Below are 21,157 nucleotides of genomic sequence, written 5' to 3' on the forward strand. Positions count from 1 at the left end.
ATCTGATCACAAATTCCTAACTGGGCAGTCATAGAGGGTAATCACACCCCAAGCATATAACTTCTCTACTAAAAGTCTTGTCTTTGCCTTAAGCAAGACCTGTCCATTGTCCCTGTGCAACTAGGTTAACACACCCCTGAAATGCCCCTTTCAGACCCCTCCTTCTAAAGCAGACCACCCACCTCAAGAGAGCATATCTTAACTACCATGTAATCTAAGCCCTGCCTTATGCTCTCTATCTTCATATAATCTTCCTAGGTTCCCTCAATTTCAAATGCATAAAAGTAGCTGCACAACTGTTCTTCTCTGAAGCATTTGAGATCTTGCTCCTCAGTATATGTTGTAAGTTTGGTTCAAATAAACTCTCATAAAAATTCTCTACAAGTTTGAACATTTCTTACATCATCATGAGAGATAGTGATATTAAGAAATTTGCAAATGGTCACTAAATTAATAAATTATGGAGTCAACATCCATCCCTATGTAGGTTCATTTCCAAAGTTTTTTTGCTTCCCAAGAGCAGGTTACCTCCTGAGTTCTAAATTCTTCTAAATGCAGTTGCCTTTGAAAGCCTACCTTAGCATAGGCCCTCGATTCAGGCAATTCTGGCTTCAAAGCCCAGTGAATTAGTTTGACAATAACCATCTAGATTCTAGATGGTTCTCCCAAGTCTATTTTCCAGTGGTGGAGGAAGAAAAGCACCAAAGCACATGCCCCTTCCTTATATAATTACTGAGCTCTCCCCTATCTGTATTTCAAGGACTTCTGGGAGCTAACTCAAGTATTAAAATGAGATATTTTAAGATTCTTGGACAACTGAGATTTCACTTCCCATATAGAAAGGGTGACCCCACTAGAGATATATGTGTTAACCTATATAACCTAGAAATATCTAGATATTAACCTAGAGCAGTAACACTCAGCCTTAGTTTTGCAGAATTTGAAGTTATCTCCAATTATACCTAAGGATTCAACAAATTATATAAAATAAACTTAACTAAAATAAATGTTTATATATGCAATATACACAATATTCTGACATTTTCTGCAACATTTATTGAGTGCTGACCATGTAGCAGGCACTCTGGTAGGCACTAGGGATACAGTGATGAGCAGAGATAAACATGGGCCCTGTCTTCATGGAGTAGGCAGTCTCGTAGAAGAGATCGACTCTAATCATATAATTGCACAAGTCAATGTTAAAATTGTAACTTTGGTATTATGAATAAGAGGTACGTGGTGCTCTGAAAATGTACAATGAGGGAAACTGGCTACACAGGGAGATGGGGGAGATTTTTCCGAGACAGTAACGCCTTTTGCTGGTCTGAAGCATGAGGAGGAATTGATGAGGAGCATAGAGGACATGTCCTGGTGCAATTTGGAGTCAACCCGGGTTTTCTGGGATCTGAAGAGTGTATAATTGGGAAGCCCTCTTTCAGAAAATATATACAAACATATATGACTTTTGCAAACTTTATTAAACACATGTAAATGCAAACAAACACATTAAGGGCCCCATGCAAGTGAGGGGATCTGAAGCTCAAGCTTCATCGGCTGTAGGTAGCCCCCTTGGAATGGGATAAACCCATTTCATGGTCTGGGGTGGGCACAGCAAAGCATTTGAGTTTGGGATTTTAAGAGGCAGCCTTAGACTGGACCCTTGCCATACTCTGTGAACTTGGGCAAGTAACCTCTCCAATCTGGTTTTCCTCATTTGCTATATTGGAATTTTAAAAAACCTTTAAGTAAAATAGCCTGTGTAAACACCTGGAACATGGTGTGAGAACTGGTAGCATTGTTATTAAAGAATTTGGAAAGACCTCTTTGTCCTTCTGTGGATGTAGGTTTACTTCAAAGTGGGTGACTGTCCCTTTGAGTGGTGGTTCAAGGAGTCCCTCCATCACAGTGTGGTGTCTCCCATGATGAGGTGGCTGCCCTGGACCGAGAGACGGGCTCTCACCAACCAAAGCCTCATGCAAGCGGTGAAAGCTAAAGCTGTGATGGCTTTTAATGAGCAAGGGAAGTTTCCAGGCCCCGCCAGCGGAGACAAGAACTCTAGCCCCTTCTCAGAGATGGGGCCCACTGAGAACTCTTTGGGAAGTCTCTGTAGTAACCTCAATTTTTAATTAAAAGGCCCAAAAGAGTTTGGGGCAGATTTTCTGAAAGGGGTAATCATGGGCAGAGAGATCCTGCCATCCTCCATTGGCAGGATGGACAACCCAAGGCAGAACACAGCTAGGGTGACCAACCATCTCAAATGACATGAAACTCTCCCAGTTTTAGCATTGAAAGTGCCACATCCTGAGGAAAACTTCTCAGTCCCAGGAAAAATGGGAAGGTTTTCCCCCGAAAGAGGGAAGCTTGTAAATCCTTACCACTCTGCCTCTCTTCTGGGGAAGGTGGGGTGGCACACATTAGCTGTTGTCCACCGCGTATTGTTCCCTCTATTTCCCAGCTCCTTTGAGGTTAGGCGATGTCGTGTGACTTGCTCTGTCCAATAAGACATAAGTGGAAATGATGCTTGTGACTTCTGGGTAGATGCATTTACGAACCAGGATGTGATTCTTCATCTTTCCTTTCTTCTGCCCCAACACTAGCAATGTCATAGATGGTGGAGCCTTTGTCAGCCTGAGTCCCTGAGTAAGGATGACATGAAGCAGAGCTCCCTATCAACCCCTGAGGTCATGCAGTATGAGTGTAATAAACTTTCGTTCTCTTAAGCCACTGAGATTTGGATATTGTTTGTTACTGCAGCATAACCAAGTCCATCCTGACTGCTCCTAGAAGTGAAACTGAGCCCCTGCTTAGAGTCTATAGTAGTAATATGGTTAAAATGATTTTCCTATGGACTTTTGTACATATCTGAGCATGGTGCTGACAGGTGTGAAAATCAGTGTTTCAAACTACCTACCAGGAGAAGGCCCTGGACAAACCTGAAGACCTAGTGAGCAAAACTCCCTGGGCCTCAGGTTACTTTAACAGCTGTTGCCCTCTTGTCTTCACAGACTTACAGGTGCACAGTGCCCAGGCCTTCACAGGAAAGGAGGTTCTGCCAAGAGTGTGTTAAACTAAAGATTAAAAATGTAACATGTACTCTGACAGTAACAGGGTTAAATTAGATTATATATATTTAAGTAAGCTTATGAAGGTATAATCTACATACCATAAAATAATTTTAAGTGTACAATTCCATGATGTTTAGTCAATTTACCAAGTTGGGCAACCATCACATTTTCATCCACTGAAACAGGTTTATCACCCCAAAACAATCTCTCTTGCCCATTCATAGTTAATCCCCATTCCCACCTCCAGCCCCAGGCAACCACTAATTTACTTTCCATCTCTATAGATTTGCCTTTTCTGGACACTTTATATAAACAAAATCATGCAATATGTAGTCTTTTGTGTGGGCATCTTTCACTTCACACAATGACTGAGAATCATCCATGTTGTATATATCAGTATCAGTATGATGTGTTTACATGTATGTGTGTGTGTGTGTGTGTGTGTGTGTGTGTGTATTTCTGAAGGGGCAGAATATGGTGGAGAAATCATAGCCTTCTGTAAAATGTCAGTTCAATTATTCCCCACTCCCTTAAAATGTAAGTCTCTTTACCTGAGTATCGACCCCTCCTAAAATTCCCTAGCATGATATCTCCCTGCCCAGCAGTATGGAGACAAGGCAAAACACCAGAAACTGTGGTGACCACCTCCTCCTTGCCCACCCAATATTTCCTCAACCCAGCAGACAGAACAGCCACAGGTGTGCACCTGACCTGGTCCCTTTTTATTCCTCAGATCTGTCTTTCCAGAGCTTTTGACCAGCCCTGGACTAAACTGCCCCCAAACAGGCAGCAGGAGTGGGAGAGGAAGGCGGGAGAAGGAAGGGCAGGATGACTCATAATCAGAGAAAGAAGTCGTGAACAAGGCTGCAGATACAGCTCAAATGGCCTTGGAGGAAAAATCCTGGGTGCCAGGGTTTGTACTTAAGATAACAGACACTTAGCCCTGGCCAGTTTGGCTCAGCGGTTAGAGCGTCGGCCTGCGGTCCGGAGAGACCCGGGTTCGGTTCCCGCTAAGGGCACGTACTTCGGTTGCAGTTTGTCCCCGGCCCTAGTTGGTCGTGCGGGTGGCAGCCACTCGATGTGTCCCTTCACATCGATGTTTCCCTCTCTCTCTCTCTCCCTCCCACTCTATCTGTACAAAAAAATGGAAAAATATCCTCGGGTGAGGATAAAAAAAAAAAAAAAGATAACAGACACTTATATTGCACATTAAGCTTTTTATTTCCTTATCGTAACCTTTATATATCCTGGCTGTTCCCATAGTGCATCAAATATTTACTCTGCTAAGAGATAATAAAAATATAATTAAGACATCACAATATTGTAAAAAAGCATTTATGCCCTGAGCTGAGGAAAAATACCAGGGGAAATGCTTCCGAAATGTTCTATTCCAGCAGTTCCCCATCCTGGCTTCACATTAGAATCACCATGGGAGTCTTAAAATTGTACAATGCCCAGGCCGTGCCCCAACAGTATTAGTTTCCTGTGACTGTTATCAAAAACACAGTGGCTTAAAACAACAGAACTGTATTCTCTCACAGTTCTGGAGGCTGGAAGTTTGAAATCGAGGTGTCAACAGAGCTGTGATTCCTCTGAAGGCTCTAAGAGAAAACCCACCTGTCTGTTCCACATTGGTGTATCACATTGTGCGGATGTTGAACCAACCTTGCACTTCTTGGTTTGTGGCTGTGTAGTTGCCATCTTCACCTCCACCTTCTATTTTTATCTCCTCTTCTCCATGTGTTCTCTCCTCTGAGTGTCTCTTATAAAGGCACACTTGTCATTGGATTTAGGGCCTACTGGGGATAATCCAGGAGGATCTTGTCTCAAGATCTTTAACTTAATAACATCTTGCAGAGACCTTTTTGCCAAATAAGTTTACATTAACTGATTCTGGAAAGTGAACATACTTTTGGGAGAGCAACCACTCAACTCACTAGAAATACTGGAGACTGAATGTATGTATGCCCCTAAAATTCATATGCTGAAATTTAATCCCCAATTTGATGGCATTTATCTTTTTTTAAATATTTGTTTCAAGTGTACAGCATCATGGTTAGACAATTATGTAATTTACAAAGTGATCACCCTCATAATTCTAGTACCCACTTGGCACATACATAGTTATTACAATATTATTGACCACATTCCCTATGCTGTACTTTACATCTCTTGACTACTATTTTGTAGCTACCAATTTGTACTTCTTAATCCCTTCACCTTTATTACCCAGCCTCCCACCCACCTTCCCTCTGGCAACCATCAGTCTGTTCTCTATGAGTCTATTTCTGTTTAGTTGGTTCATTTATTTTATTCTTCAGATTCCACATGTAAGTGAAAGTATACAGTATTTTTTCTTTTCTGTCTGCTTTATTTCACTTAGTGTAACACCCTCTAGGTCCATCTATGGTGTCGCATATGGTAAGATCTCATTCTTTTTATGGCCAAGTTATATTTCATATTATATATGTATCACCACTTTTTCTTATCCACTCATCTATTGATGGGCCCTTGGTTGCTTTCACATTTTGATTTATTTAAAATGACACTGCAACAAACATAAGGGTGCATATATCTTTTTGGATTTCTTTGGATATATTTCCAGCAGTGGAATTGGTGGGTCATATGGTAATTCTATTTTTAACTTTTTGAGGAACCTCCACAGTAGCTGCACTAATCTGCATTCCCACCAACAATGCACAAAGGTTCCCTTTCCTCCACATCCTCACCAATACTGTTGTTTGTTGATTTATTGATGATAGCCATTCTGACAGGTGTGAGGTGATCTCTCATTATGGATTTAACTTTCTTTTATCTGAGGTTAGTGACATTGAGCATCTTTTCATATGTCTGTTGGCCATCTGTATATTCTCTTTGGAGAAGTATTTATTCGGGTTTTCTGCCTATTTTTAATTGGATTGTTTGTTGTTATGGTGTTGAGTTGTATGAGTTCTTTATAAATTTTAGCTACTTCCCTTTACCAGAACACTTTTTTTATTCAGTAGGTTGTTTTTGTTTGTTTGATTGTTTCACTGATAGTTTCCTTTGCTGTGCAAAACCTTTTTAATTTGATGTAGTCACATTTGTTTATTTTTTCTTTTGTTATCCTTGCCTGAGGAGACACATCCAGCCCTCGTTTATCACGGTTAATGAGTTCCAGACTCTACCGCGATAAATGAATTTCCCTGAAGTAGGATTCTTTGTTTATATACAGTCGTCCCTCACCGCTTCGCACTTCGACTTTCAGGGCTTCATTCTATCGCCATTCTTTCAAATGTAGTCTAGTGTTCAGAAAAACAGCGATAGACTGAAGCCGCAGAAGTCAAAGCGCGAAGTGGCGAGGGACGCTATATATCAGGGGAAAAATGTTGTTAAGGGCAATATTAGAGAGTTTACTGCCTATTTTCTTCTAGGAGTTTTATGGTTTCTGGACTTACATTTAAGTCTTTAATCCATTTTAGTATATTCTTGAATATGGTGTAAGATTTCATTTATTTGCATGCATTGTCCTATTTCTCAACACCATTTATTGAAGAGAATCTCTTTATTTCACTGTATGTTCTTGCCTCTTTTGTCATATATTAGTTTACCATACAAGCATGGGTTTATTTCTTAGCTTCCTATTCTGTTCTGTTGATCTATATGTCTGTTTTTATGCCAGTACCATGATGTTTTAGTTACTATGGCCCTGTAATTTTTGGTAAAATTTTTAGAGTTCTCTCTATATAGTATCATGTCATCTGCAAATAATGACAGTTTTACTTCTCCCTTTCCAATTGGATACATTTTATTTCTTTAACTCATCTGATTGCTTTAGGTAGGACTTTCAGTACTATGTTGAAAGTGGACAAACCTGTCTTTTCCCTGATATTAAGGAAATGCTTTTAGCTTTTTCCCATTGAGTGTGATGTTAGATGTGAATTTGTCATATATGGCCTTTATTATGTTGAGGTATGTCCCTCTATTCCCACTTTGCTGAAAGTTTTTATCATAAAACGATACTGGATATTGTCAAATGGTTTTTCTGTACCTACTAATATAATCATATGGTTTTTACCCTTCATTTTTGTGGTATATCACGTTAATAGATTTGCAGATATTGAACCAACCTTGCATCCCAGGAATAAATCTCACTTGATCACGGTGTATGATCTTTTTAATGTATTGTTGAGTTTGGTTTACTAATATTTGTTGAGGAATTTGCATCTATGTTAATCAGGGATATTGGCCTATAATTTACTTTTTTTGTAATGTCTTTGTCTGGTTTTGGAATTAGATTAATGCTGGCCTTGTAAAATAAGCTTGAAAGCCTTTCTTCCTCTTGAATTTTTTGGAATAGTTTGAAAAAGATAGGCATTAATTCTTTGAATATTTGGTAAATTTTACGTATGATGCCATTTGGTCCAGGACTTTTGTAGGTGGGGCCATTTATAAACCAGGAATCAGGCTCCCACCTGACACTGAATCTGCTGACACTTTGAACTTGGACCTCCTTACAAGCCACCAATCTGTGGCATTCTGTTATAGCAGTCCAAACTAAGACAAAAGCAACCAATTAAATCAGGCTCTTTAGGTTAGAACCTGGGCATTAATATTTTTTAAAGCTCCTGAGGTGATTCCAGTGTACAGCCATTTTAAGAATCACTGATCCAACCCTGGCTGGTTTGGTTCAGCGGTTATAGTGTCGGCCTGTGGACCAGAGAGTCCCAGGTTTGGTTCTCGCTAAGGGCACATACCTTGTCCCTGGCCCTGGTTGGGGCTGTGTGGGTGGTGACCACTCGATGTGTTTCTCTCACATCGATGTTTCTCTCTTTCTCTTCTTCCCTCTCTCCCTCCTGCTCTATCTGAAGATACATGCAAAAATGTCCTCGGGTGGGGATAAAAAAAAAAAAATCTCTGATTCAGTTGAACTCCATCTCTTGTCCAGCAAAGCCTTTGGGTGGAAACAGACAAGAGGCCCAAAGAGGAGCCAAGAGCATATTATTGACCCTTGACACACATCTGAAGTTGAGCAACATTGAGAAGGCTGCCCAATCCCAAAGGGAGATTTAAGAAAAAGATTATAGTTGGGGCCGGGCATACCGCGGGAGCGTAGGAGAGGCCACGGACTATGTTCGGAGCTGTCTTTGAGTTCACTTAGACACAAAGCTTGCCTTCCCGATTTAAAAAAAATTATGGACAAGAAGTTGTCATTGAAATTAAATGGTGGCAGACATGTCCAAGGAATATTGCGGGGATTTGACCCCTTTATGAATCCTGTGATAGATGAATGTGTGGCGATGGCAACTAGTGGGCAACAGAACAACATTGGAATGGTGGTAATACGAGGAAATAGCATCGTCATGTTAGAAGCCTTGGAACGGGTATAAAGAATGGCTGTATTCACCAGAGAAATCAACTGCTTCCACATGCCCCCTCTCCACAGCACCTGTTTTACGACAATATAAAAATCAAATTGTGTCCATTTTCACATTGAATTCTTGTTAAATAAACTTTTGAAAAAAAAAAATTATAGTTGGAATAATGTAAGAAATGCCCAATGGGATGGGAAAAGCTCTAGTTTTTAAAGTTCAGAATCTGTTCGTAAGAGTGTTGCTAAAGGTCAAGGACAAGGCCTTGAAGTCAAATAGGCCTGATTTCAAATAGAATGACAGGCTTTGTTTTCTTGCTGTGTGACCTTAGACAGGCTATACAACCTCTCTGCACTTTAGTTGTCTCACCTCTCAAAATGAAGATGGGAAAAAGCTGCAGTGCCATCAATTGCTGGAGATAAAGGTTACCAATAAAATTTTGACAACTCCCAAAGAATTGGCTTACTGGATGGATTTATTAAATGCAAAATAATGAGAAACAAATTAAAATATAATCCCTGGTTATTTTGACCTATGATCACTGAAAGATGGATGACTCATGGACACTAACAGTAGTTTTTCAAGGCTTAAATAAAGTAGTACCACCTATAATATTATCAGTCCTTGATATGGTTTCAACACTGCAAAAAATACAAGGCAGAGGAGATTGGTACTCATGGATTGATCTTGCAAATGCTTTTTCTTTATCATAATCTCAGTTTGCCTTTATTTTGGAAGGGTCCCAATTTACATTTACTGCATTGCCACAGAGTTATTTAAATTCACCAGCTCACTGACATAATTTGGTTTGCACTATATTGATGATATCATGATAATATTAGAAACTGAGGAACAAGCTAGGATGACTTAAATGCAGTGGTAAGACGCATAATTAACAGAGGCTGGTTGACAAATTAAGCAAAGATCCCAGAGCCCACCCAAACATGAAATTCTCAGGAGTAACCCCTGACATTCCACAGAGAACTGAAAATAAACACTTGTCATTACTACCCAAGGAACTAAGTGGGCAGCATGGCATGTGTTGGGTTATTTCAATTAAAGGACAAGTATTCTACACCCAGGAGTATTGCTAGCTCCTATAGTAAAACTACCTGAGAGAAAGATGTACTTAAATAGGAGTCTTAACAATAGCAAAAAGCAATGGCTCAGTCAATACTGGACTTTTATGATACATACTCAGATATGATTTTGTAAATATCTACAACTCATACTTAACACAGACTGGAGCTTATGGCAACATCCTGTGAATGCTGCCCCCTATAAGTTGAGGCCAAAAATTGCCAGATGCAGCAGAACCGTACATGTCATTTGAGACACAATTGTTGGCTTAATATTACTAGGCATTACTTGAAACTGCCTCTATGACTGACCAATATAAAATAATATGAAAACTGAAAATTGCATAATATCTTGGGTGATGTCAAAGAAACACTCCAATAAGGAAGCCCATGCCCAGAAAAACTTTGTGATAAAATGAAAATGGTTCATTCAAGAACATACTACTAAGAGGTTTTTATCATATTCATAAGCAGGTAGTGTCATTTGCTCTAGCCTCCACCTTAGGGCCTGCCAGACCCTACTGACATGTGGGTGGTGTCTTTTGAATTGCTCTCAACTGACCAACAAAAATCTGCTTGGTTCACAGATGGCAGTTCTAACATGAACAGGCAGCATCCTGTTTGGAAGGCTGCACACTGTGACCAACTGATGGGAAAACTCCCATTGAAGAAGGTGAGAACAAATCAGCTCAGTGGGCTGGATGGTATCTGTTTTTCTTGCAGTGTTGGAGGAATTGAAAATAATCAGAGCCCTGAAGTTGGGTGTATTCTGACTCTTGAACAGTGGCCAATAGCTTTGCCATATGGTCAGGCAGAAAATCAATGGAAAGTGGATTATTAAGAGGATATCCATATCAGGCATGGCCCTGTGGAAATCATTATGTGAATTTAAGGGGTGCATTAAATAGGACATGTCAATGCCAATCAGAAGAACCTCTGTTCCAGACTGAAAGGTGATTGGAACCAGTACGGACATACTGAGAGCACTCACTTGAGGCGTTCCACTGGGTCCATGAAATTAGTGGATCTGGGGGAGCTGCAGCAATGCAAAAATGGACTGATCATACCGAAACTGTTCTATCTGCTGGCAAAAAAGATAGAGACAGCAGTTGGCTATGGGAAGATTGCCAGGAAGGACACCCTTGTGCACAGTTGGCATAATGACTACATGAGGCTGCTGCCAGTAGCCCTGGGAGGCTATAAATGCGTCCTAACTGAAATAGACACTTGCTTTGGGCTTACATACTCAGTGATAATGCAAATGCTCAAAACACTATGAAAGGACTTCAGAAGAAGGTGCTCTACCAATTTGGACTGCTGAGTTACATTTCTTCAGAGTTAGGAACACACTTTACAGCCCATAGCATAGAAAAGTGGGCAAGGAGATATCACATCAAATGGACATATCATGTCCCTTATCAACCTCAGGGTAGTGGTTTGATAGAAAATTGGCAGGGGCAATTGAAATATTTACCATCTAAAATTGGGGGAGATAAAGGAATGAAGGGCTGCACACATTCATGAGTGTATGCTCACACTCAATGTAGAGAGGCCCATGGAGAGCTCCACACTCAATAGATTTCTCTGCTTTTCTGGGGGTGGGGAGGTGTTGAGGGAGAGGGAGTGGGGAGAATGCTAGTTTTACTACATAGTTGTTCTCCACCTCACCTCAGCTTTCTTTTTCCTAGCTGATACAGTAGTTCTGGGACCAGGGCTGAAACTGTGGGTCCTGGAAGCAGGATGAAGCAGAGATGATCCCTAAGCAAGAAATTCTAATTATAGCTTTAAATCTGTATGTCAAATATAGAAAAATCAGCAGGAATAACCAACTGAAGACCAGCTAGAGAGAACCCTTATAACCAAAGATGTAAAGAGGAGCCCACATCGAGTCTGGTAGGAAGTGCGGAGGCACAAGGAGGCTGGCTGAGCTCCCACAGGCAGCAACTGAAGTTCCGGAGGGATGTCTCAGTGGTAGGTGGTTCCCCCTGAGAAGTCTGGGGTCTAAGCCCCAAGCTGGATGCCCCAGCCCAGAGTGGCAGAACTGGGAAAGGTGCCCAAATAATACCTGGCTATGAAAAACACCAGAGATTCTATCTTGCAGAGAGAGATGGCTGGAAACACAGGCACCCTCTTGAAGGGTCCACGCATTAAATTTGTCTACAGCCACTCACCTTGGGCTCCAGCAAGGGAGAGCTGAGTGGACTAGAGCTGGGATTCAGGGCTCTGGGGAGCAAGCTGGGAAGGCAGACACCAGGAAGCCTGTCTCGAGTCATTCCCCCAAACTGTAGAAGCAATTTTTCACAGGCAGAGTTTTCCCATCAAAGTAGTTTTACCCAGGAGAAAGCAATTGCTCCACCCATTGAAATTCATCTCACCCCGCCTGCTGGGTGGAGTTTACATCTAGGGGAGGACTACAACCTGAGGCTTATTAAGTGACTGAGTCCAACAGCCAGCCTTCAGACAGAAACTGATCTCTGGGTGCTTTGAGTCTTTGCCTGGCCTGTAATCTATAGGAATCATGGCTCTGGGGACAGAGTTGCAAAGGCCAAGTCTGGGCCCCTGTGCTAAGTCATTACCCTATGCTGCAGAGGCAATCTTTCTTAGGCAGAGTTTTCCCATTAAAACAGCGTTAGCCTTGGAGCAAGCAATTGCCCCACACACTGGAATTCCTCTCATCCCATTTGCTAGGTAGACTTTACATCTAGTGAAGTCCTATAACCTGAGGCTCATTAAGTAACTTAGACTAATAGCCAGCCTGCAGACAGAGTTGGATCTCTGGGTGCTTTGAATCTTTGCCTGGCCTACAACTCTGCCCCAGAAGAGTAAAACCTGATCTTGGTATTCAGTTTGGTACAGTCCATACACATCTAGCCTCAGCAGAGGAAGCCACAAACTGCAGATCATGGGTATCCCCAGGGAGATTTTGAAAGGTTTCCAAACTCTGATGAGGTGAATTGTGCTTCACATGATAAGCAACTTGCACAGCAGCCTGCTCACTGTGTTGGGTGTTGAGCATTATTATCAGCCAGGCAGAGGGTCAAGCCCATGCACAAAAGGGCCAACAGCAATCAAAACTCCATTACAACAGGAGGGCCCACACAAAGCTCACAAGGGACATTATTAGAGCATCCAGGTCTGATGATCAAGGAGACTGCACCACTGGGTCTCACAGGTCACCTATGACATAAGATGACCCTAACCAAACTGGAAGTCATAGTAAATCTACCTAATACATAGAAACAAACCCAAACGGGCAGTTGAAATGGTGAAACAGCCCTGACTGGTTTGGCTCAGCAGTTGGAGCGTCAGCCTGCAGACCGGGTTCGGTTCCCGCTAGGGGCATGTACCAAAAAAAAAAAAAAAATGGTGAAACAAACAAACAACCCCCAAATAAGGGAATTTTCCAGAAGAACAGCTAAATAAAATGTAGATAAGCAACCTATCAAATATAGAGTTCAGAGTAATGATTATAAGAGTGCTAAACATCATGAGAAAAGATACAGAAACAATGAAAAACAACCAATCAGAAATGAAGAATGACACAGCAGAAATAAAGAACACACTGGAAGGAATAAAGAGCAAATTAGAGGTAGCTGAGGATCAGATCAGTGAACTAGAAGATGGGGTAAGAAAAAAAATCATTCAATCAGAGAACAATTAAAAAACAAAAGGACAGTTTAAGAGAGCTGTGGGACAATGTGAAACGTAACAACATCCACATCATAGAAGTACCAGAAGAAGAAGAAGAAGAAAGAAGAAGAAGAAGAAGAAGAAGAAGAAGAAGAAGAAGAAGAAGAAGAAGAAGAAGAAGAAAGTGCACAAGGGTTAGAGAGCCTGTTTGAAGGAATTGTGGCAAAAAAACTTCCTTAACTTAGTGAAGGAAAAAGGCACACAAGCTCAGGAAGCACAAAGTGTTCCAAACAAGAAGAACTCAAAGAAGCCCATGCCAAGACACATCATAATTAAAATGTGAAAAAATAAAGACAAAGAGAGAATCTTAAAGGCAGCAAGAGAAAAGCAACAGGTTACCTACAAAAGAACTCCAATAAGGCTGTCAGCTGATTTCTCAACAGAAACATTAAAGTCCAGAAAGGAATGTTATGAAGTATTCAAAGGTAATGAAAAACAAGGACCTGAAACTAAGACTACTGTATCCAGCAAGGCTATCATTAAAAATAGAAGGTGAAATAAAGAGCTTCCCAGACAAAAAAAAAACACAAAACTAAAAATTAAAGGAATTTATTACCACAAAACCAGCATTGCAAGAAATTTTAAAGAGACTGCTATATTAATGAGAAATAGACAGAGAGAAACAAAAGCATAATAAATATAAATGACAATAAATGAGAGCATATCAATAATCTTAAATGTAAATGTATTAAATGCTCCAATCAAAATACACAGGGTAGATGAATGGATAAGAAAGAATGACCCATATATATGCTGTCTATAAGAGATTCATCACAACAAAAGACTCACACAGGATGAAGTTAAAGGGATGGAAAAAAAATTTCCAAGCAAATGGAAACAAACAAAAAGCTAGGGTAGCTATACCAATATCTAATAAAATAAACTTCAAAATGAAGTCCAAAATGAGACAAAGAAGGCTGCTACATAATATTAAAAGGATCAAGCCAACAAGAGGATGTAACCCTGGTAAACATATATGCACCCAATTTAGGAGCACCAAAATATATTTTAAAACTTCTGGAGGGTTTTAAGGGATAAATCAACAGCAATGCAATAATAATAGGGGACTTTAATGCCCCACTGTCATCACTGGATATATCTTCTAGACAAAAAAATTAACAAGGAAACAGAGACCTTAAACGATGCATTAGATCAGATGGACTTAGTTAATATTTCAGAGCATTTCAATCCCAAACTGCAGAATATACATTCTTCTCAAGTGCAAATGAGACATTCTCAAAGATAGACCACATGTTAGGACACAAACTAAGTCTCTATGAGTTCAAGAAGATTGAAATCACATCAGGCATCTTCTCAGATCACAATGGCATGAAACTAGAAATTAATTACATTAAAAACATTAAAAAACATTCAAACACGTGGAGGTTAAATAATATGTTATTAAACAATTAATGGGTTACCAATGAGAGCAAGGAAGAAATAAAAAACTTCCTGGAAACTTCCCTGACCAGTTTGGCTCAGCGGTTAGAGTGTCGGCCCAAGTACCAAAGCATCATGGATTCAATCCCAGTCAAAGGCACATACCTTGGTTGCAGTTTGGTCCCTGGCCCCAGCTGGGGTTGTTTGGGAGGCAACCAATCGATGTGTCTCTCTCACATTAATGTTTCTCTCCCCCCACCCCCATCTGAAGATAAATGGAAAAATATCTTTGGTTGAGGATTAAAAAAAAAAAAAAAAAAAGTCCTGGAATCTAATGAAAATGAACACACAACAACACAAAATCTATGGGACATAGCAAAAGCAGTCCTGAGAAGGAAGCACATAGCTTTTCAGGCCTACCTCAAGAAACAAGAAAATTTTCTAATTAACTATATAACCCAAGAACTTAAAGATATAGAAAGAGCACAAAAAGAAAAACCCAAAGGGAAAAAGGAGGAACACCTATAATATATTCAACAATAAAGATAAGTTTAAAAAAATTTTTTTAAATAATTAAAAAAAAAAAAAAACAGCCCTGGCCAGTTTGGTTCAGCGGTTAGAGCATCGGCCTGTGGTCCAGAGAGACCCGGGTTCGGTTCCTGCTAAGGGCAAGTACCTCGGTTGCAGTTTGTCCCCGGCCCTGGTTGGTCGTGCAGGTGGCAGCCACTCGATGTGTCCCTTCACATCAATGTTTCTCTCTCTCTCTCTCTCTCCCTCCTGCTCTATCTGAACAAAGAATGAAAAAGTGTCCTTGGGTGAGGATAAAAAAAAAAAAAAAACAGAGTTAGTAGAAGAAAAGGAATAATAAAGATCAGAGCAAAAATAAATGATATAAACACTTAAAAACAACAACAACAACAACAATAACACAAAAGATCAATGAAACCAAGAGTTGGATCTTTGAAGATAAACAAGACTGATGAACCTTTAGCCAGACTCACCAAGAAACAAAGAGAGAGGACCCAAATAAATAAAATCAGAAACAAAAGAAGTAAAGTAACAACTGACACCTCAGAAATACAAAAGATTGTAAGAAAATACTATAAACAATTATATGCCACTAAATTGGACAACCTAGGTGAAATGGACAAATTCCTAGAATCATACTATCTTCCAAATCTCAACCAGGAAGAGTCAGAAGACTTGAACAGGCCAATAACATCTAAGAAGATTGAAGCAGTAATTAACAAACTCTCAGCAAATAAAAGCCCTGGTCCTCACAGCCTCACAGGGGAATTTTACCAAACATCCAAAGAAGAACTAGCATGTTTTCTCCTCAAACTAATCCAAAAAATTCAAAAGAAAGGAAGACTACCTAGCTCTTTTTATGAGGCCAGCAAAATTCTAATTCCAAAACCAGATAAAACACTACAAAGAAAGAAAATTACAAGCTAATATCCCTGATAAACATTGATGCCAAAATTCTCAACAAAATATTAGCAAATGAGATCCAGCAATATGTAAAAAAAAAGTATTCACCACAACCAAGTTGAGTTTATCCCAGGAATGCAAGGCTGGTACAATATTTGCAAATCAATAAATGTGATACACCACATAAACAAAATGAAAGATAAAAATCATATGACCATATTAATAAATGCTGAAAAAGCATTTGACAAAATCCAGCACCCATTTCTGATAAAAACTGCCAGCAAAGTGGGAATAGAGGGATCACACCTCAACATAATAAAGTCCATATATGAAAAACCTATAGCCAACATCATACTCAATGGGCAAAAACTAAAAGCACCTTCCTTAAGGACAGGAACAAGATAGGGATGTCTACTTTCAACACTCTTATTCAACATAGTACTGGAAGTCTTAGCCACAGCAATCAAACAAGAAACAATAAAAGGCCCCCAAACTGGAAAGGAGGAAATGAAACTGTCATTATTCACAGATGACATGATATTGTACATAAAAAACCCTAAAGACTCCACCAAAACACTACTAGATTTAATAAATGAATTTAGGAAAGTAGCAGGATACAAAATTAACATCCAGAAATCAATGGCATTTTAATGCACCAATAATGAACACTCAGAAAGATAAACTTAAAAACAAGATCCCATTTACCACTGCAACAAAAAAATTCAGATACCTAGGAATAAACTTAAGCAAGAGGTAAAAGACCTGTTCTCAGAAAACTACAGGACATTAAAAAATAAATAGAGGAAGATATAAAAAAGTGAAAGTATATACTATGTTCATGGATTAGAAGAATCAACAGCATTTAAATGCCCATACTACCCAAAGCAATATACAGATTCAATGCAATTTCTATTAAAATACCAATGGCATATTTCACAGACCTGGAACAAATACTCCAAACGTTTATATGGAATTAAAGATCTCAAACAGCCAAAGTGATCTTGAAAAAGAAGAACAGAGTTGAAGAGATCACAATATAGGGTATCAGGTTATATTACAAAGCCACTGTAATCAAAACAGCCTGGTATTGGCACAAGAACAGGCATATAGATCAATGGAACAGAACAGAGAACCCAGAAATCAACCCAAGACATTATGCTCAATTAATATTTTATTAGGAGGCAAGAGCATACAATGGAGTAAAGATAATCTCTTCAATAAATGGTTTTGGGAAAATCGAACAGGCACATGCAAAAAAATAAAAAAATGAAACCAAACCACCAACTTACACCATACACAAAAATGAACTCAAAATGAATAAAAGACAAACATAAGTCGTGAAACCATAAAAATCCTAGAAGACAATGTAGGCAGCAAAATCTCAGGCATCACACATAGCAGAATTTTCCCCGATACATCATCTAGGGCAAGAGAAACAAAGGAAAAATTTAATATATGAGACTACATCCCACTAAAAATCTTCTGCATGTTGTGGCTCAAGAGAACCGAGAGACCACCAGAACCAAATTAAAGCCAAACAGAGAGCAAAGCCGGCCAGCGACTGATGCCCGGTTCTCAGAGATCAGCCCCGACTTTCAGCTGATTTTTTACTTTATAGGGGGTTTGCTACAAACGTCTGCAGCTGGCATTTCTTGTTGGCCTTGGGGAAGAGCAAGCAAGGACAGAAGTGGAGGCAGTTATCGATAAGCGGGAGGGAATGGAGGTGGAAGGGAGCTGAGGCGAAAGGGAACTGGGTGAACTGGGTGAACTGGGTCAGCACACATCTATCCTGCTGTTCATTTTATTATCTAAGTTCTACAAACTAACACATTTGCTTAGAGGACACATTCATTTAGAGGAGTACCAGGCCAGCTGGTACTTCCTCAGGTTGCCTCTGAACGCTTCGTAGTTGGCCTTTTGTTTATTTAATCAGGACAGAGTGATAGGAGCAGGCCAGTACATTCCCCACTGGTTTTCAGGGGAATCAAATAATTGATTCCAGAATGTTCGTGCCCACTTCATCGGAGTAAAAGTAGACCTGTGGGATTATATAAGTTAGAATACATAGTCCAAAATCATCATTATGTGAGTTAATATAGGGAGTCAGTCCGGTAGTGCAGGCAAATCAAGTCCCTTCCGGGGCTACAAGTAATCTGGGGCCTTTGTCTTCTTGGAGGTCCTCTGGCCTAGGAAAAGTTAATAGGCAAGACTCCTGGTGAGGTGATTTGTCCATATCATAATTAGGGGATTTGAAATATAGTCCCCATCCCTGTAAGTTCCCAATTGTAAGCTTTGGTTTGTGGCCCCATTTGTATGTTGTTGTTGTTTTTTCTTTTAGGGCGTCTTCAATAGACAGGTTTCTCGTCTGAGTATGGGAAGATTCCTAAGGTTCTACAGATACTGAGTTGGCTGGTGGGGATTTCGCCGAGTCATAGGAATAGAGGTCCCAAGTAGTAAGATCAGGACTGGAGTAATTTTACCTTCAAAGGGTTATCTGTCCATTGAAGGGTTCATTTTTCTGGTATCTGGCCAGGGTGAGCCTTCTTTACCCGGAAGTGATGAATCCCAAAACAGCAACCTGCTATCTTAAGAGCTGTTGGAGTGGTGAGGATTACAGGCAGAGAGCCAGTCCATCTAGGTTCCAATGAAGCAGGCTGAATTTTCTTGATCCAGATCCAGTTTCCGGGCTGAACATTGTGGATATCTGAGTCACCGGGAAGAGAAGGCTCAGGGAGAGAATCTTTTATTATCTGATGGTTCCTCCCTTGGCTGAGTTGCAGAACCTATAAGGACTTAAGAAGATAATGGTTATTTAGTTCGGTTAGGGCTTCTTCTCCTAATTTGGGGAGAAGTGGTGGTGGTTTCCCGTACATTATTTCATAGAAAGAGAGATGCTTAATATAGGGAGTACATCAGACCCGCAATAGGGCAAAACGAAGGAGGCTGACCCAATTTTCGCCTGTCTCTAATTTTAATTTAGTAATAGTCTTCTTTAGTGTTCGAGTCATCCTTTCTATTGGTCCTGAATTCTGAGGCCTGTATGCATAGTGTAATTTCCAAGTAATTTTTAAAATTGTAGCTAAGGCTTGTGTGATCTGGGCGATGAACGCTGGGTCATTGTCAGACCCCAAGGCTAAAGGGAGGCCAAATCGGGGGACTATTTCTGATATTAGTATTCTAGCTAATGTCTGAGCTGTCTCAGATTTAGTCGGGAAGGCTTCTGTCCAACCTGAAAAAGTGTCAATAAAAACGAGGAGGTATTTGTAACCAAATTTCCCTGGTTACAAATTGTAAACAAATGATCCCTGGAATTATTTTCATAAAGTCTATTTTCCAATATTCCCCTGGGTTCTGTCCACGTAGTTGAATCCCCAGTTGAGCATTTCCTTGTTGTCTTGTATTTATTTGAACATAAGTAGGGCAGCGGGCCGCAGGTTGCTCGGCATAATGGTGAAGCCTTGGAGTGTAATAATCTCGATGAAGAAGTTCAATCAGTTTAGTTCCCCCTAGGTAGGTACTCTGATGAGTCTTAAAAATTAGATCTCGTCTGTCTCATCTTAATGCCTCAGGTAATAGAATTTTCTGATCAGGAAATATGTACCAACTGGAAGAGTTTATGTTTCCTTTTAGTTTAGATACAAGTTCTTTTTCCTCTTCTGTATAAGAGGGAAATTTTGGGGGATTTCGTGGAGGTAGCACAGGTAAAATCTGGAGAGGCCCCACTGGTTTTTTGGGGGGGGCAGTCTCTCTTGCAGTCCGATCTGCAAAAGCATTTCCTTGGGCCTCTGGTCATCAGTTAACTGATGTCCTTTACAGTGAATGATGTCAACCCTTTGAGGCAGCCAGATGGCCTCTAACAGGGCTAGGATTCCAGCTTTGTTTTTAATTTCCTTTCCCTCTGAGGTGAGGAGTCGCCGCTCCTGATAGAGGGCCCCATGTACATGAGCAGTAGCAAATGCATATCTACTGTCAGTGTAAATGTTTATAGTCTTTTCTTTTCCCAGCGTAGGGCTTGTATTAAGGCTTTAAGTTCAGCCCTCTGTGCAGAAGTCCCATGTCCCAGTGCCTGTGCCCAGAGAACCTTATCTTGTGTTATCATAGCGGTTCCTGCAATTCTGGTGCCGTTTGACATGAAGCTGTTCCCGTCTGTGTAGACATCAGCATATGGATCCGGCCAGGGTGTGTCTCTGAGGTCTGTGTCTCTGAAGACTAGTCAAGGAGTCCAGGACCTAGCGGCAGTTATGAACAGGTTCTGTTGGGTCATCTTCAGGCAGCAAGGTGGCAGGGTTTAGAGCAGTAGTCTTTAGGAATTTAATCCTTGGGGGGTTTCACAAGAGCACTTGATAGTGGACAATTCTGGCATGGGACATCCATCGTTCAGGGGACTCCTGAATAGGGTTTCAATAGCATGGGTTGCTATAATTTGTGAATCTTGTCCTAGGGTCAGCTTAGAGGCTTCCTTAGTGAGCAAGGCTGTAGCCGTTATGGTCGTTAAATAGTGTGGCCATCCAGAGGCTACTGGGTCTAGTCTCTTAGACAGGTAGGTCACTGGATGTTTCCAGGGACCGAGGGCCTGAGTGAGTACTCCTTTAGCAATTCCCCGGTTCTCAGAGACAAATAACTGGAAAGGCTTATTAAGGTCAGGTAGGGTCAGGTCCGGGGTGCTGATGAGAGTCTCTAAGTTCTTGGAAAGCCTTTTTCTCAGTTTCAGTCCAAGTTAAATCGTCTGTCTTTCCCCCTGTACTGGTGTATAGGGGCTTTGCAATGTTTGCAAATCGGGGTATCCAGAGGCAGCAGTACCCAATTGCTCCTAGAAATTCCTGGACCTGATTCTGTGTTTGTGTTTGGGGTATTTTCAGAAGGGCCTCAGTGCGGCTTGTAGAGAGGGACCGTTTTCCTCCTCTCAGTTCATAGCCCAGACAGGTGGCATTCTCAGTGCATAACTGAGCTTTCCCTCAAAACCTTCTAACTTCTGTAATTTCCTCCTAATGTGTGGGGCCGACTAGGTAACAAAAGCAATATTAATAGCTCTTCTGTTATCAGGGGCTTCTGGGTGTATGGGTGTAAACAGCTTCCATCAGATGCTCTAAGAAAGCGGCTGGTGGCTCTCCTGGCTTCCAAATAGTCTTGCTTACCTTAGATAAATTAGTTGGTTTCTTAG

The 21,157-nt window shown here is 40.6% G+C and overlaps 1 protein-coding gene across 1 annotated transcript; it reads left to right on the forward strand.

Annotated features, from left to right (window-relative positions):
• Nucleotides 1-8,233: 8,233 nt before the first annotated feature.
• LOC118617848 (small nuclear ribonucleoprotein G-like) lies at nt 8,234-8,434 on the forward strand. The gene has a single exon (XM_036243875.1). The coding sequence runs from the start codon at nt 8,240-8,242 to the stop codon at nt 8,432-8,434; it is 195 nt and encodes a 64-aa protein (XP_036099768.1). The 5' UTR covers nt 8,234-8,239.
• The last annotated feature ends 12,723 nt before the right edge of the window (nt 8,435-21,157 follow it).

Source organism: Molossus molossus, unplaced genomic scaffold (genome assembly GCF_014108415.1).
Source record: "Molossus molossus isolate mMolMol1 unplaced genomic scaffold, mMolMol1.p scaffold_m16_p_5, whole genome shotgun sequence".
Taxonomy (NCBI): Eukaryota; Metazoa; Chordata; class Mammalia; order Chiroptera; family Molossidae; genus Molossus; species Molossus molossus.

Excerpts from the sequence above, each read along its gene's own strand:
- LOC118617848 (XM_036243875.1), top strand. The coding sequence starts at position 8,240 with ATGGACAAGAAGTTGTCATTGAAATTAAATGGTGGCAGACATGTCCAA.